Source organism: Aotus nancymaae, unplaced genomic scaffold (genome assembly GCF_030222135.1).
Source record: "Aotus nancymaae isolate 86718 unplaced genomic scaffold, 86718_ANA_hifiasm-v0.15.2.pri h1tg000014l, whole genome shotgun sequence".
Classification (NCBI taxonomy): Eukaryota; Metazoa; Chordata; class Mammalia; order Primates; family Aotidae; genus Aotus; species Aotus nancymaae.
Window position 1 is genome coordinate 11,067,543 of NW_026988425.1, and position 19,009 is coordinate 11,086,551.

General features: G+C 40.0%; 1 protein-coding gene across 9 annotated transcripts in view; it reads right to left on the minus strand.

Moving 5' to 3' along the window:
- Positions 1-19,009, minus strand: part of CTNND2 (catenin delta 2) — a 935,473-nt gene that overhangs the window by 119,521 nt on the left and 796,943 nt on the right. For all 9 annotated transcript variants that reach the window (XM_021675376.2, XM_064375868.1, XM_064375870.1 and 6 more), the window contains one exon: positions 8,856-9,029. In XM_021675376.2, coding sequence (XP_021531051.2) covers positions 8,856-9,029 — 174 coding nt within the window. The remainder of the gene's footprint in view (positions 1-8,855; positions 9,030-19,009) is intronic.

Genomic DNA, 19,009 nt, shown 5'->3' on the forward strand with positions numbered 1-19,009 from the left:
TGAAGGAGACTATGCAAAAAGGATGAGAGCCAGTGCAATTACTAACAGGGCCAGCAAATTCTAACCACTTCCACAAAAGTACTGCTAGGGTTTAAAATGGTTATACAGGCCAGGTGCAGTGGCTCATGCCTGTAATTCTAGCACTTTGGGAGATCAAGGTGGGCAGATCACTTGAGGCCAGAAGTTTGAGACTAGCTTGACCAACTTGGTAAAACCCCATCTCTACTAAAAATACAAAAATTACCCAAGTGTGGTGGTGCATGCTTATAATCACAGCTACTCAGGAGGCTGACGCAGAAGAATGATTTGAACCTACGAGGTGGAGGTTGCAGTGAACCAAGATCCCGCCACTGCACACCAGCCTGGGTGACAGAATGAAACTAGGTCTCAAAAAATAAAATAAAATAAAATAATAAATAAATAAATAGTTACATGCCCCTTTGGGAGTCTGTTCTAAAGACAAACAAATCCATTCATTCTGGAGGCCCTGGTGTGGTGCCAGAACCTTTGATTCAGGGTTTATGAATAGTTGTTTCTCTCCAGAACTGAAGAACAGAATATCGAGGTGGCATATCCTGAGCCACCATAGCTCTGATCAGGCTGCGTTGATTCATCTACGTTTTTATGTTAGAATTCCTCTGCAAAGTGACTGCTTAGGCGACTAAGTATGTTAGTTCCCAGGTTAGCCATGTCTTAAACTGGACTGAAAAAGGGTTTCATGTACAGGGAGTTTTTCAAGTGCTTTAAGTACAACTGGTGGACTAGGACTTCCCTTTAGAGCAGGAGTCCCCAGCCCCTGGGCCACAGACCAGTTAGGAACTGGGCTGCAGAGCAGGAGGTGAGTGGTGGGTGAGAGAGCATTACCGGGCCGGGCGTGGTGGCTCACACCTGTAATCCCAGCACTTTGGGAGGCCGATACGGGTGGATCACGAGGTCAAGAGATCGAGACCATCCTGGTCAACATGGTGAAACCCCGTCTCTACTAAAAATACAAAAAATTAGCTGGGCATGGTGGCGTGTGCCTGTAATCCTAGCTACTCAGGAGGCTGAGGCAGAAGAATTGCCTGAACCCAGGAGGCAGAGGTTGCGGTGAGCCGAGATCGCGCCATTGCACTCCAGCCTGGGTAACATGAGCGAAACTCCGTCTCAAAACAAACAAACAAACAAAAAACAAACAAACAAAAAAGAGAGCATTACTGCCTGAGCCTCACCTCCTGTCAGAGCAGCAGCAGCATTAGATTCTCATAGGAGCACAAACCCTACAGTGAACTGTGCATGTGAGGGATCTAGGGGGCAGGCTCCTGATGAGACTCTAATGCCTGATGATCTGAGGTGTAACAGTTTCATTCCCAAACTATTCTCCGCTCCATTGGATACATGGAAAAATTGCCTCCCACAAAACTGGTTCCCGGTGCCAAAAATGTTGGCACTGCTTTAGCAATAGGTTTTGTCTGCTGGACACCAAACTGAAAATCAATTTAAAACATAATTGAGCCCAATCGGTTCAGCTGTTTTTTGTTTGTTTGTTTTTAGTGCTTTAGAGATGCTGCCTCCCTGCCTTCTCACTGGCATTGTTGCTGATGAGAAATCTGCCGTCTTCCTTCTCTTGTACGGAACATGTGTTTTCTTCCTCTGGATGCTTTGAAGATTTTCTTTTTATTGTTGACTTTGAGCAGTTTGATTTTCATGCACCTTGGTTTCATTTCTTCAGGTTCCTGGTGCTTGAGGTTGTTTAAGCTTTGATCTGTGAGTTTAAGAGTTTCATTAAATTTGGGAAATTTTCAATAGTTATTTTTTCAAAATTCCTTTTTCTGTTCTCTTCTTTTCTCTGTCCTCTCATTAGAATACTCCAGCTACATATATATCAGGCCACTTGACACCCACTGATGATCTGTAACTTTCATTTTTCTTTCTGTGTTTCATTCTGGATAGCTTCTGTTGTCTTCAAGTTCACTGATCTTTCCTTCTGCAATGTCTAATCTGCTGTTAATCACATCCCATGTATTTTTCATTTCAGACACTGCATTTCAGACTCTAGAGGTTTTATTTGAGTCTTCTATACATTTTCCATGTGGAACTTTTAAAATGTTTTGAACACATGGAATACAGTTACAATAATTGCTTATTTGATAATTTTAACAATCTGTGCCAGTTCTGAGTTAGTTTTGATTGATTGATTTTTCTCCTTATTTTGGATTGTGTTTTCTATTTACTTTCAGGATAGTTTTCAGTTGTACGCCAGACATTCTCAATTTTAATTTGTTGAGTGCTGAATATTTTTGTATTCCTAAGGATATCTGAAAGCTTTGTTCTGGGATGCAGTTAATTCACTTGGAAACTGTTGATCCTTTTGGGTCTAACTTAAGATTTGATAGGAAAGACCAGAGCATGGTCAGTCCAGGGCTAATTATTCCTCAGTACTGAGGCAGGACCCTACTGAGTATTCTCCCCAGTGGCTCATGGATGATGAGATTTTCCCATCTGGCTCTTGGGAATATGCACTATATGCACCCCATGTGAGTGCCCGATTTCATTCTAATAATTTTAGGTGTTTCTTTCCCAGCCATGGGTATTTGCCTCAGACACATGTGCTGAGAGGTCTCCTCTGCACATCTCTAGGGTTCTATGTGTGGCTGTCTCCTCTTTTGTACTTCATCCTATGAACTCCCATCACTTTGATATCTCTAGATTCCCAGCTCCATCTCCTCAATACAGTGAGTCTACCGAGGTTCCCCTGGTCCCTCAATCTTCGTGCCATGGCTTGGAAACTCTCTCAAGGCAGTGAGCTGAGACAACCAGAGGGCTCACCTTCTTTTGTTTCCAGTCTTTCAGAGATCACTGTCCTTGGTTGATTAACGTCTAGTGTCTTACTAAAAGACCCTAATGTTTCACATATGTCTTTTCTTTGTCATCGTTGTTTTTCCTTGAAGAAAGGTAAATTTGAATCTCTTCATTCCATCTTGGCATCTTGGCTGGAAGTGGAAGTCCCTGTGGTTCAGCTGTTTCTACAACTTTAAAGTTCTGTAATTTAGAACTTTTGAAATCAGATCATCCAATGACAGTAGTAACATTAATGCAAAACTATCCAAAAATGAGTTTTCTTCATTTATCGATTTGGATGCATATGGCATTTGCAACACAGATGTGATCTTTGCTATCAGTACTACTTCCCGGTCTTGTAGGGAAGGTCACTGAGTCCTGTGATTAGGGCCCATGACTTGGTTGTGGCCGTGCTCTTCCCATCTCCTGCTCCACAGAGTGGGTCCGTCCTTGTCCTGCAACAGACTGGCCATTGCCTGTGTCTGAGTGTTCCATCTCCAGGAGACTGCTGATTGGACAGGGTGCTCTGATCACTTCTATGTTTATACCGGCCCAGTTTCTAATTGATTAGGCACGATGCTTTGTGTTCCATTGTCATCATAGTCTTTCAGAACTCTGTTTCTTTACATGTGAGTCTAACGCTTGGTATCACACGATTAACTAGAGCAAAGACAAATCACTTTGTCTTAAATGATAAGCCATGATTCTTACTTGCATTTGATGGACTCCACTGATCTGCCCTGGTTCATTTTTACAAGATACACTACCTACTAAGATAAGCTAAATTCAGAGTCTTTCTCAAGACTGTCATCCCTCTCTCTAAGGACAAGTCTCAGATTTCCCAGTTCCGTTACATTTTTTATTCATTTGGGCCACATGGCCAGAGATTCTGTTTCCTTCTTTACAAAGTCCATGTTGCTATTATGTTAGCTCATTAAATATTAATGGCTAACATCCAAGTATCTCTTTGTTCTGTCTTATTTTAAAAATAAATGGCAACTAACAGATGCTTTGAAAAAAGTCATATTTTAGGAGGAAAACTGACTGTACAAAGAATTTTAAATGTTTGACTTCATAGCAAGTACAGATATATTTCTACAGTTCAAATCCTGGGTTTTCATAAAGCTCAAGTACAACAGAAATAATCCATAAATGGGAGTTAAAAGAACATTTGTTCTCATTTTGGAAATCTTGAAAGCACTACACCCAATTGTTTTAATATTCTGCAACAACAAAATCATTGTACCATAAATGAGAAAAAGGTAACTGAAGTCCATGTTGCCAAAGAAAAACATTTATCACTTTGCTCTGCCATAAAAACATTATGTTTTTCTGATGCTCATAAACCAAGTAATGAGTGTTTTAAAGTTTAAAAAGTGTTTAGGGCCATTATGAAGATCTAGTTTGCTAGTCAATTTGTCACAGAAAAAGAGTGTGCATGATCTTCCTATAAAGAGAAATTATTGTTGTAGATAATGAGGTCTATAAAAAGCTGTCTCCATGCAAAATTTTAGTATTTTACCTCTACATTTCTGTTTTTCTTGGGTCATAAAAAGTTAAGAACATGAAAGAACTACCACTAAATTTTAACAGGTGCTATAAAAATACATTTTTAAAATTCTAGATTTCAGATGGTAACACTGTATGCTGTTGTGTATCCTAATTCAATCTTTTAGTAATTCAAGATTTTTTTCTGAAATCAACTTTTTTAAAGTAAGGATTTATCTGTTTGGTTTCTGGACAAATTGTCCTTTGTCTTCTTTAAATTATAATAATTTATCTTTGCTTGACTTAATGATAATCTTTTCAAATCTTTCCTAAGAACTGTCTACTCACTCTTCCCATGAAATATGGCAAATCAGTAAATTACACAGTAGATGATGATAATGTCACTGATCCCTATACGTGTACTTGTATTTTGATAAGGAATTTCTTATGTATGTATGAATACATTTATAACTACTCCCAAATATTCCTTAGCAGCCCGTTGTCACACCTGAGAACTATCCCATTATCCAGAATTATTAGGGAAGTAGTGCTTCTCATGATCAAGAGTGACATCCTAAGAGTCAAAATTCTACTTTAACCATTGGGATGGAAATCTTTCTCAAATGCTTTCTGTCTTCTAAAATTACTAGTAATAACATTTTCTTGATGACAGAAGGCCAATCTTATGACTCTCAGAATAGATGGAACAGCCATGACATTGAATGATCTCTGACAGTTTTTCTTTCTTGCATTTTTTTTTTTTTGAGATGGAGTCTTGCTCAGTCACCCAGGCTGGAGTGCAGTGGCATGATCTCAGCTCCATGCAACCTCCGCCTCCTGGGTTCAAGCGATTCTCCTGCCTCAGCCTCCCAGTAGCTGGGATTACAGGTGCACACCACCACATCTGGCTAGTTTTTTTGAATTTTTAGTAGAGACAGGGTTTCACCATGTTGGCTAGGCTAGTCTTCGAACCCTAGACCTCAAATGATTCGCCTGTCTCAGCCTCCCAAAGTGCTGGGATTACAGGTATGTGCCACTGTGCCTGGCCCTTTCTTGCATTTTTATATTCCATTTTCCTAACTCTTCTGTCTTTTCTGTTTGCCAGCACAGTATCTACTCTCCCTTCTTAAGATGGTCTATGTGTCTGCTTACAAGAGTTCTTGCATTTTTTAACTTGTTGATTGAAGTCCAATATGGACTGGGAAATTGAAGGTTGTTGTTAAGCTTTGTCTAAAATAAAACAGCTTTTGTGATGCTGACTTTGGCTATTCTAGACCCTTCTGTTTTTCTCTTAGTAGTCTCTACTCTGTTAACAGTAGAGACATTTACCAAAGAAATGCCTTCTGGATATGTGGGATAATTGTGCTGAACTAATACACAGATTTATTGTGGTAGAAACAGTCAGTAACATGCTATCGCCAGAAAATATTAAAAGCGATGATCATACTTCTTCCATAATTCCCATTATGTAAAGTAGATGAGACCTTAAAATATAAAGATAGTAAACCCTTTTTAAACTTATAATTTCCTTACTCTACACACCTAACGACCTACACATATCTAAGCAGTTCTTGCAACTGATCTGTGTAAGATCTGGAAACTTACACAGAAAACTCAGCACGGTAGAAACTGCAGAACTGGGCCCTTGCTGCTGAACTCTGCAGCCTGCAATACATTGTTCAGGACACCGAAAAGAAAATCATTCTCTCATAACTTCTTTCGATCAATTTTACATTGTATTGACAGTATATCGCCATCTGAACAAAAGAACCAAATAAAAAATCATAAAATGTGACCATCTGAGGATGGCCTGGTAACTAATATGTGCTACTAAATTCTTAGTGACCAGTAGACATTAATAAATAGAAAACACTGCGCTGCTCAAGGAAGACATGTGGACATAGATAGTAGTTGAGATAAATGCTCACGTTTGATTTTTTTCACTCAGCCAAGCACAGGGGTGGGCAGTGAGGTACAAGAAGATAAACGGGGCTTGGCTTCTGCCCATAGGGGCGCACAGACCGAATTCTCTCCCAGAGGACAGTCTTAGCAGCTCAGAAGGACTCGTTGTATGAATGAATAACTAGTGTCACTGATTCTTAAATTTGATGTTTAGATGTGGTGCAGTTCTTTGTACTTTAACATGTCTTTTTTATCTGTCTGCTTTTAGGATTTTTTTCTTCGTTACTAATTTTGATCAATTTGATGAAAATATACCTTGGTATCGTTTCTTCATGATTTCTGTGCTTGGGGTTCCTTGAGCTGCTTAGATCTGTGAGTTTATGGTTTTCATTAAATTTAGAAAATTTTCAACCATTATTTCTTTAAATTTTTTTCTGTCCTTTCTCCTCTCATCTGTGGACTCCATTTACACATATATGAGGCTACTTGAAGCTCACTGATGCACTGCACATTTTTTCTTTGTGTTTCATTTTGGATCATTCCTATCGCTGTCTTGAAGTTCACGAATCTTTCATTCCGTAATCTTTAATCTGCTGATAACTCAATTCCACATAGTTTTTGTTTAGGCATTATATTTTAATTCTAGAAGCTTGAGTTTGTTCTTTTATATATTTTTCCTATTTCTACTTTGTGAACATATAGAACATAGAGTTTAAAGACTGAAGTCTAACATTCAAAATCATCTGGAGCCCAGAGACATTTCTCCACTTTTAAGTTGTTATGATTACATGATAATGACATAAGTACTTCTCAAGGAAAATGATAATTGATAATAAATTAAAAATAAATAAATAAAGGAAGAAAGAGAGAAAGAAGAGAGAGAGACAGAGATAAACCACATCTTAAGATGGCACACCTGATTTGCCACCATCTAGCTGTTTGTGTCTTAGTCAGGCTGATGCCTGAAGCCCAGAGCCTATTTCCGTGTACCTGTCTAGTTAATGATGCAGGGCAGGGGAGCTGGGTAGGATAGTGTAGCTCTTGAGCACGTGAGTGCTCATGGGCACATACAGTGTCTTGGCCTATGACATCTTGCTCTCATCCTTGCATCCAGTGTTGTGATTGACATGCATCATATAGAGTGAAGCAGCCCTGATTTTCTCTGTTTGCAGATGACACATCTGAGACACAGTGATGTGCTGTAATTTGCCCAGGCTCACCGTGCTCAGAAAAGGTAGAGCCTTAGTTTGAACTGTGATTTGAGTCAAAGCTTCCTGGATCACGCTAAACTTAGAGAGACATAAGACCTAAGGCCTCGTTCCAGGAAGTGATTTCCATCCGTATCTCTTTCCTGCTCCTGTAAGACTGTGCTCTGGATGTCTACCTGGTGCAACTCTGCTTTTGAAGCTTTTCTTCACCAATCTCTGGTTGCAAGCAAGAGATGGGTACAGCTTTAGGGCTGTCTATGGGCAAGGTATAGAAAAGGGCTAATTATGTCCATCCCTAAGACTCTTAGGAGAAGAAGTGAGTCCGGCCATGAGGCAGTGGCCAGCTCTGTGGGAGGAATTGTCAGGGGCTGGGGCCCATGAGCTGGGATGGCACACCCAAGAAAGAAGGAAGTTCTGTAGCTTGGACCATAGCAATGGAAACAAAGGATGACACAGAGAGAATGACAAGAAGGCAGACATCCAAAGGAATAAGCAAAGGGGAGGGTGTAGTTACATAATGTCGAGGCTAGGGTGTGTGGTGTGTGTGACACCTACGGCCTTGAGCTTCTGAACATTATCTGTAGTTACGTGTATATGCTAACATGGTTTAGAAGAAAATAAATGTCAAGGAAAGGAGTGATTGATGATTATCCCACATCCCAGGATTTGATGTGAAATGAATGGAACATGGATGGCAGAAGTGTAAACTTTCTCTCTCGGTATTCTCCCCACCCGCCTTCATTCTTCTAAGAGGTCACACTGTTTTAGCGACAAAGTAAGTTAGCACACTGGTAACTAGACTCAGGAATTGCTTCCTAGGGTGAGTCTCTTTCTGCCCAAAATGAGTGTCATGAAAATCAATCAGGAACAGTGTCAGTTGATAAGGACTCAGAAAAATGCCGTTCTAATCTCCTCTCCAATCATACATTTGCTTTAACACTTTTGCCAAAGTCAACTAACAATACTATTCTTCTCTTAAGCCCAGGCTTTAAAAACACAAGGGGTTCTTTTCTTTCCTTTTAGGACTGGGACCCAGCACATTTAAGTGTTCACGTGGGGTTTTACACAGGTGTTTGGGCATTAACTCTTACCAGTTAATGATAGTGCTTTGAAAAAATGTCAACCTGTCACCATCTCCACTGAAAACAAAGTAGCTCAGCTACACGAACAGAATGAAAAACATTTCACAGCATTTTCAGTGACTATAATCAAATCTATTCCTCTCTGTTTGTAGTGATCTTCAAGGACCCCTGAGCCTTTAAGACAAATTTTTAAAAGGAACACATTTCCAAGTAAAACAGTTCAATATAAATGGTTTTCCTCTAATGTCCTAAAAATCTTTATTAGAATTGCATTTCTCAAAACTGGACTTGTATTGTTTTCTGAGGAGTTGCTCGTAATTCCAGATTTCTTTTTATTGTAATGAACTGGCCATACCTTCCAGCTCCCTGCAGCCAAGTTCTGCAGGGCGCCTGCCGCCCCTTCCAGCGTGTCTGGATTTGAGCACTCAGAGAGCAGTGTGAGGTAGGGTTTGACTATTGATGGGTGCCACAGCATCTGGATCCCTTTTGGTGGTTCGGCACAGTCTGGAAGAGGTCCTACTCCATCCCACTGGTGGAAGAAAAACAAGAGAGCAAACATCTTTAACAACTTTATGCTTCCCAACATTGCCTTCCTCAGACATTACAGGCAAAAACAAAAGCAGAGCGTTATCACAGTTGGTGAACACAGACTGCACGGAGGCTATTGCATCAGCAGTCCAGGGATCACTAAAAGTAAGCAGCCATTCCTGCTCACCGAGAGCTTGGGATCGAGGGTGGAGGGTGGGTTGGAGGATGCATACAAGAGAATGCAACTGCAGAAGAAGTGGATAAGCTCTCCAAGAATGATTCTAACATGTTGCTGTAGGAAGGAAGGGGAAGATATGAATTAATTTTGATTGAGCAGGTTGGAAGAAGGATAAAGATCAAGGTAGCATATTTTATAGTTAGCATACTACAGGTGCTGCTTAATAATTATCAACAATCAAATGCCCTCATTTTTTATGCATAATTATTAATGTGATAAATGCCTATATAATTTGCTACATACATACAAATTGGGTACTATTGTTGCATTTAACAAATGAGAGAATCGATAAAAGAGAGAAACTGCTATGGTTTATTAGACACATTAACATGAGCTATAGGCAAATCTAGATCTTAGAGCAATCATGATAGTTAAATTTGCTTTGAATTGAATCTAATGAATAACAGGATAATGTGTAATTCAAAATTAATTATACATAATTTAGAAATTATGGCTTGCATACTCAAAGGAATACCAGTCAACCATTAAGAATGATCCTTATGAAGACTATGTAGCAACTTGGACAAATTACAACAATGAAAGTTAAATGATCAAAGCAGGATGCAAAGTAGTATGGGATTTGCACTTTATTCCAAGTAAAATGCACCGTAAAACACCTGTAATTATTATAAAAATTTATTAATAAAATGTCTTTTTTTCTACATGTCAAATTTCCTGTTCTATTACTCTTACCATGTTAAAACTATTAAAAATTAAAATGATTCTGATCTTTGATTACACAAAAGCTTTGTCTTTTGTGAAAAAAATGAGTATAATAAAGATAGAAATGAAAGATGCTATGCTTTTAGAAAAACTATACACATATTCAGTTCTGGGGAAAATCACTGTAAAATAAAACAATTTCTTTATAATTTTAGTGTGAGAACATGAAGGCGTTTAGCTTATTAGTGTATTTATTAATGATTACTTAAAATACAGTATAAATGACACACACTAAACACTTGCAGATATTTTATGTATATACATATATGTGCATGTATAGATATATGTGTGTATAAATATAAAAAATAAAACCATATTTCTGAATGTAAGTCCTTAGTTCTGAATATTTCACTCCAAGAAAATACATGCTTACTTTGTATCCTTGTGACATAAAAATAGAAAAGTGAGTAGAGATACTGTTGTCACAAATAATTTCAAAAATTTCATTATTTATTTCCTAAAAGAAGCTAAAATGCCTGTCTTCTTTTCCTCAATGGTGATACAGCTTAGTTTAAGTCAAGGCTAAAGCTCAGAGACAAATGACATCCTATTAAAGGTCATTTTCAATGAACACGTCACTCAATTTTAACTTTATAACAAGGACACTCAGTGTGGAACGCTTCCTGTCCTTTTAACCAAAGCCACTTCTTAACTATTCAAAGATGACTTTGCACCTGTGAACAGCCTATCAATAAACCCAATACATCTCCTTTAAATTAAAAAAAGAAGGAAGTGAACTAGCCCTGTCACATTGCTCCTAGTTCATTATTTGAGCCTGGCTTGCTGCACTGAATAGAAAGTGGACTGGAAGAAGACAGTAGTCATTCTGTAGGTTTGTCAATTTCAATGACAAAGCAGGAGCAATACTGGCCTCTCAAAGGAGACCAGCTTGGGGTAGTGAATCTATCTACTAGAGTAACAAAAAATGGCAAATTATTTCTTTTATTTCATTTTATATCTTGTTATTGTCTTAAATATTTAAAGCAATTATTTTTATATAAGAATTGGATAAAATTCAGAAAAATCAAAGTGTGAAACTTCCAACTCAACATGGATGAGATTTTCCTCTGATGTAAGAGCTAACCTAACAGCAAGAGGTATGGAGAAGTATTATTTGCATGCTCATTACAAGAAGAGGAAAAGTAGCCGTGTTATCTTTTGCTGGGTTTCATCTTGCTCTCCTTTTCTAGTTTCTGTGCAATCAAGCAGGATGAATGGGTAAGTCAGTAGACAACTTTCTTCAGGCTCTGACATGTCATCTATGTAGCTCTTAAATACCTTTTATTACAATCCTTTCTTAATGGCTACAGAGAGAATCTGAAGGAAATAAAAGGACAACTGATGTGAACACAGATAATCTTTGATGGCAACTGGAGATGGAGTTCAAAGGGGATTCTTGGCTATTTTAGCACGTTGATGGTGCCCTGGTATGTTAATATTGAAAAAAAAGGACTATTTCAAAGCCAATGTATCTGCCAGACCTTTATCTGGGTACTTTCTTCAAACTTTTATTAAGTTAATAGGGGAAAAGTATGATAAGTTAATAGGGGAAAAAGCCTATTAAGAACAGATTTCCATCAGCTGTAAAATGACTGGAAGTATTCTTTAAGACTTGGGTTAACATACTTGAAATTATTTTGTCTAGCTCATCAACATCAACAAGGCAGTAGGGCAATGGTGAGGTTAGGATCAGACTGATGTAGGTGAGACAATTCTGCACATGAAAACTTTTGATGCTCGAAGGTGAGGATTCATGAAAAATCATGGGATATACAGTTCTTTTACCTAAGTAGAAATACTTTATTTATAAATTTAAATATAAGGTGTTTCATTCCTAAAATATCTACAAAAATGTGACGTTATCTGCAGGCAAGCAGTGGCTTGATCTTTAACATAACTGAAGCAGTTACCGCAGTTACTTAGTCCTGAAGAACACAAGACGAAACTTAGAAATCTATGCAAACTGTGTTCATTTTGGAGGACTATATCTCGAGGACCTGCTACTGAAAACCCTTTAAGAGCTTGAAATATGCAAAGAAAACATAAAGAAGTAAAATGTCATCAAGTTGGGAGAGAGAACTTTCTATATAATAAGGAAAGAACACATGAAGACAAAGTATTTCCACAACAGCAGTGGTGGCAATGCCAGGAGAGGATTTTTGATTATGTTATCTGCGTGAGGACTACACATGAGAGAGAGAGAGAGAGAGAGAAAGAGAGAGAGAGAATGTGTGTGTATGTTTATGTATCTTCATTCTTCAGGTTGCAGTTTAAAAGTAAAGCAGAATAGAGAAAGAAAAAGAAATAGCATGAGGAGAATGGCATTTGTGGTTTTTAAAAAAGTTTTTTTGGCTGGGGTGGTGGCTCACGCCTGCAATCTCAGCACTTTGGGAGGCTGAGGTGGGCGGATCATGATGTCAGGAGATGGAGACCATCCTGGCCAACATGGTGAAACCCTTCCTCTACTAAAAATACAAATGGTGCACACCTGTAGCCCCAGCTACTCAGGAGGCTGAGGCAGCAGAATCGCTTGAACTGGGGAGACAGAGGTTGCAGTGAGCCAAGATTGCACCACTGTACTCCAGCCTGGTGACAGAGTGAGACTCCATCTCAAAAGAAAAAAAAAAAGGTTTTGCTGGGTTTCATCTTGTTCCAGCTTGGGGGAAATTTTCAATGAAAATATCCCTTCCTCCTCAGAATTTTACTCCTTATGTTTGAGAGTTACATAAATGTTCCACAATTCTGCACAACATGCTAATTTTCATCTGTTATATTTTAGCAAATAAAATTTACAAAAGTTGTAACAGTCCTAAAGTCTTATAGATACTACTTAAATGTTCAAATTACACTTTGTACAAGTCATTCACATGTTGTTGAACAGGAAAATACACCAAAGAATATATTGCTGGCATAATAATAAGCCTCCGCTTATGAATTGTCTTGTTTAGGGAAATTTATAATTTTACACACATACTTAGAGTTCATAAATCTAAGGATTAAGGTGGTTATAACCAGAGTATTTAAAAACTGAGTAATTGAGAATTAAAGCTCTGTTGGTGACAGACTGGCAGCAAAGCAGTGAGTGTATATAGATCATAGAACAAACCAATAGATTGATTTTTTGCCACCCAAATAGTGCCTAACTCGATAATGTATCAGCACTTTTTTTTTCTGGCTTCAAATATATGACCGCATGACTAATATCCATAAAAATTTGTCTAACAGTTTCTGTCACTCAATTTCTAAAATTGTATAGAATTGAAAATATGTATTCTCTCATTAAGAAGGTAATGCTCAAAAATCTTTTCAGAAAAAAAGAGAATATCAAGCTTCCCAAGATGGGAGGTAAGGGACTGCTAACATTTAGACACGATGCTTTTTGATATGATCACCATAAGCACAGAGGATACACAGTAGCCACTGTAAAAAAGGTCTGCTTAGGAAGAAAATAACATATGTGTGGGGATCTGCTCAATGTGAATGTTAAAGAGAAAGAAACCTTTCTTTGGATTTGCTTTAAATACTTTGGCTTCTACGCAGGGCTTACATTCTATTTAGAAGATTTCTATCTCAGTTGGGTTTGAGAATGAAAGAGTGGAAGCCAGTTACTCCTTATATGAAGAGAAAGACATAAGTTAGGGACAAAAACCTGAAAATAGGCTGGGCATGGTTGTTCATGCTCATAATCCCAGCACTTTGGGAGGCTGAGGCAGGTGGATCACTTGAGGTCAGGAATTTGAGACCAGCCTGGTCAACATGGTGAAACCTCATCTCTACAAAAATAGAAAAATTGGCTAGGCGAGGTCAGGAGTTTGAGATCAGCCTGGCCAACACGGTGAAATGCCGTCGCTACAAAAATACAAAAATTATTCGGGTATGGTGGTGCACACCTGCAATTCCAGCTACTTAGGAGGCTGAGGCAGGAGAATCACTTGAACCCGGGAGGCAGAGGTTGCAGTGAGCCGAGATCACACCACTGCACTCCAGCCTGGACAACAGAGCGAGACTCTGTCTCAAAAGCAAAAAAACAAAAAAACCCTGAAATTAAAGATGTCAATATACTTTATATTAAAAAAAAGAGATGTAAACATGGGGTTTTTTAAGTTATGGGGACTCACAGGACTCCTCTAACGATTACATTCATAAAGCCCCTAATGAATGAGAAGAATTACAAGACAATTTCTTCTCTTCCCTCTCAGCCGTCCTACCACTGCTCTAGTCTTTGATCTCCAATGCACTGGGCTGAGTACCGAGGAGACACCGACAAGGAGCAGTGAGTGAGTGTGGAGAAGGATTTCCATTTCAGGAGAAAAAGTGCTAAAATACACAGGTCCTCTTCGCACATGTCATCGGCTTCATACGGTCTCAGCCAATCAAGTTTGTGTGCAGAAAAGGCCTTTTACTGCTGAGTTCTATCTTCAGAACATCAACAGAAAAGGCTGGTTTCACCAGCGGAATGCATCTCTATTACCTAGATTTCTCTACCAATTAGGGAGCATCACAGTCATCACATATGTGCAGGCTCACTTTCATTTTTAAAGATCTTTCAGTGAAATCAACAACAGACCAGAGATACTGCAAGATAAAGGGAGTGGATGTGTAGCATCAGGGAAACGTTCTGATTTTAAGATCCCACTCTTTCCTCTCAGGGGGAGTCACACATTGCAAAATGTAGGAAGAAAAGATGGCTCTAAGTAGGTAAACTGTCAGAGAATTTTCTCTCAAGCAAGGTCTGGTTTAATGAAGCTGCAGCCAGCCCTACCTCCTTTAAAAAGCAACAATCAAAACCCAAGTCCATCCCCCATCTGCCGCTTTTGCTTGGCCTGCTTTGAACAGCAGGGTTATTACGTAATTTGCCTTTATAGTGTTTCATGGCCACTTCCAGCTTTTGGGGGCTTAAAGGTGGAAGGATAGAGGTGATGGGCATTTTAAAACTCCAGTTAACTGTAAAAAGCCAGAGAGAAATGATTCTTTGTGTTGATTCTTAAGAATTTCAAAGAAAAGGGTATGCGAGTGTCTGAATCCCCCTAGGAGCTGTTCAGAAGACTTCGGCTGCAGCTGAGGCTGAGGCTGTGAAGAGGGAATAGAGTTGATGGCTAATTATCTGTATTTATGTGGCACTGCATTGTCTCTAGGCTCTCCTTGCAAAAGAAAGAAGGGGGTTTTACATTTGAGAGATTAGAAATCCGCATTAAAGAGGCAGGATGAGGTGTCATCTGAACAAAGCATTTGGGCAAAAGAGATTCAGGAATAGCCTTGCTGATGTACCTCCTCCTGTGGGGGGCCAAGGGGCCAGGTGGGCACACATCCCTCAGGAGTGAGGCTGGTGATGCTGCCCACTCCACAGACTGTCATTACAAGACCAGCCACTGTGCTGTGCCCTATAAAGGACAGCTGTCAAGGCTGCTTATGTGACTGGGCCTGCCTGTCCCTTCCCGAAGTCACCATGATGGAACCAACTGGGGCATCACTGATGCTCATCTAGAATTCTCTCTGCTATAATTTGCCACCCACATCTAGGGAAACCTGGGCCACGGCCGTCCCTGTTACTGCCTTCTAAAGGGGCTTTGTCCCTGATGTGCCAACCTCCTTCGGATAATCCTGTGGTCTTGGTTATTTGCTATGTGTTTGGTGATAGGTCCTTCAAAAGACAATCTAGTCCAATGGTCTCAACCAGCAATTTTAACACCCAGGGGGACAAGCAGCAATGTCTGGGCATTTTTGGTTGTCATGGCTGTGGCAGAAGGTGCTACTGGCGTCCCGTGGGTAGAGTCCAGGGAGGCTGGCAAATACCCTGCAATGTGCAGGCCAGCTCCCTGCAACAGAGAGGCATGCTGTCCCAGTTGTGACTGGTGCTGAAGTCCAGAAGCCCTGGTCAAGTTGTAAAAGACAGTGTTGATGGTGTGGAAGACTGAGAGACAAAATGCAATCAAGAAAACTAAACGAGACACCTGAGACAGAGTTTTAAGTCTATGAACTCACTGAAACTAAAAAAGCAGCACTTTTAAGTGGCAGGCTCTATTTTCTACTAGAGGTGAGAAAGAAGTAGAGGAATCTGGTTCATCCATGGATAATGGCAGAGGAGAGTTGCTGCACAAAAATGTGCAGCTGTGATCTCTGCAGGCTCATGAGATATGCTGCTTCCAGGACATGAAATATCATGTCTTGAGTCCACAAGTTCTGGCATATGGCGAGGTGAAAGCCGAGGGAGACCGTACTAGAACCGGCCAAGAGGAATGGGCGGCAGCTGAAAGAAGCAGATGGTTAGAAAGGAAATGATATTAAGCGGCAAAAGAAAAAGTATGTTACTAATGAGAAAATGAAAACTGGGAAAAAAGAAAAACAACCTGTGATATTAGGAAATGAAAACCTAGGCGCATCCAAATGTCATGAAGAGCAGATCCATGGAGTGATAAGAAAAAATCGAGGCCACGAACAGAAAGTGTCACTGACATTCAGAGTGATTAAGATAAATTCCGGTTTGTGTATTCAGTCTTAAAAACATGCATTTGGTCTAGCTATTTCACGTCTAAGAACTTATTCTTAAGAAGTGATTAAGGGGGTAGGTGAGATTTAACTACACAGATGTGGATTACAGTTTACGTTAGTAGAAACTTGGAAGCAACCTCATTTTCTAAGAATAGGGGATTGGTAGTCCTCCACCATGGAATTCACAGTAGCTCTCCCGCATTCCACTGTGAAGAACTGTTTACCGGCAAGGAAAGAAGTCGGTCTGTGTCTAACGATAAGCTGCCATAAAGCGGTCAGCAGAGTGACGCAGAGTGGGCTTGTGCTACACCTGTCCTGCCCATCTGTGGTGCAGCAAGGTGGGCGGTGGGGGGATGGGGGCTGTCACCTGGGGGCAGGTAATAAGAGGCTGAACTCTTTGCAGGGAATGTACAAGCAGTGAAATGAATACAGGTTGGGTTTTGGTTCACTACCATGTGCAGATAATGCTAAATGATTTCACTGATAAGAGACCCCTCCTCACAGGGACACAGAGCCCCTCCTCACTGCACACTCTGAATAGGCCGCTATGTGCCTTCTTTCTTTATTAACCGAATGCCCCAGGTTCACCTAAGGTAACGGTTGTCCCAAGAGACTACAATTCCCAGCCTCCCTTGCAGCTCTGGTGGTACTATGAGCCAGTCTCGGCCACAGGGATGTAACACTGATGCATGAAACTTCTGGGTGGGGCCCTAGAGGAAAGGGTACTTCTGTCTTCTTTCCCCCATTTCCACTCCTGAGCTACGGATGTGAAGAGCCAGAATCTGGACCATGAGGAGGAAGGCAGCACCCTAAAGATGAGATCCCCATAACATACAAGGAGCCCGACCTCTGAAGACTCAAGTACCAGAGTTCTACATCAGTGGAAATATCAACTATAAGACCTTATGAATTTCTGTCTGATATGGGCCTTAACAGAAAAACATCTGAAAGGATATTTCCCAGATGTTAAGTTGTCATTGTGAATCTCTCTAGGAGGAGGCACGCAGAAGGTATGGGTATTATTTTCTTCCTGGAGTTTAGTGCTATTTTACTCACATATTATTTACATGTTAAGTGTGTACATGTACACCTAGATATTTATCATTAGTATCTATTTTGTCTGAAATGAGAAGAAACTGTTATTTAAAGTTCAAATCTCCATTGTGGTCATTTGAACTAGTAATAAAATTCATGCTTGTGCCTTGGGACATTGCACGCTGTTTATTTAGCCTTAGAGTCTCACTTTGGGGTCAAGAGCATCCATATGACACAGCAGGCAATGTGTGAGCTTTTGAAGAAGTGGTAGCCAACACTGATAACCTGAAAACCCAGGAAAACCTTGTAGGTGATGGGACTTCATGCTATCTCGTAATGCCTTCAGTGCAAAGAATTCATTTAGTCTGGCAGGATCAAAGGTCCTGCTTCTCCAGGGATACTTTGAAACACACACATATTTATATTTGTTGCATATAAACTTAAGTTCTTAGATGATAATAGCAATTTAGATGGTGCATTCATTTTGGTGGCGATGGCAGATTGAGAATACTGACTAACAATGAGATAAAGGCAGCACTGTCATGAAAGGCTGAGGAACAGCTCAAAACACGGTGGGGGGGTGGGGGTGGTGGCAGCCGAAGATGCTTGGCTCACAGCGGCCCTTGGGGTCAGGTCTCACCAGGAAAGACCCAGATGAGTCTGGGAAAAGTCACGGCTATGAGCATCCACCCAAAATTAAAACTACAGCAAGAGCTAAGGGCCACCATAGGCCACAGCCTAATTGGGACCAGGCATTGGGCTATAAATCACAGACTGAATATAAGACCCACACAGTCCTTTGCCTCAGAAAATCTGCTCTTTTTGGAGATCAATTGCTATACTTAACCCATCATATGATAACAAGTAGCAGAGAAGTTTAAATAAAATTATGGAGAAGTAGATTAGGGAGCAATTGTTTACTTGAAAGAAGTCTTGGAAAAACAGGGGATGTTTTATGTCCTCTTGAAAGATTATTCTCCAACTAGTGGAGTGGGAAAAGGGAGTGCCAGGCGGTGGAACAGCATGAACAGAAGCCTCGAGGCTGGGCTGCGGGACCCTCAGACATGCCTGGAAAGTGTACAGGGAAGAAGCCTTCAAAGTTCTTCCAAGACATACCTTTCATCATGGAAAAAAATAAGGGGGTATTAAAGTTTTACACAGAAGCCCATTCCTATTGCTTTCTGCATAAAATATCACCCTGTATATCACAGGTGAATCTTCCCACTGATTTATGCATTTGGCATCTACAACTTAAGAAAGAGGTGAAAAGAGCAAAAATATTTACTCTTAAATGGACTACAGTGCACTCAGCTGTGAAACAAAGATGATCATGAAAGAAGGCCTACCAGATAAAAATAGTGGATTGGAATCCTGTTTGAATTCTGACAGGTTTGTGTCCTCACCCATGTGGATAGATATATATTTTTTACCCATTTGAATTAAATAACTTTAAATTGAGTTATAAGCCAAAAAGGGAGGTTTAGAATTCCAGCAGA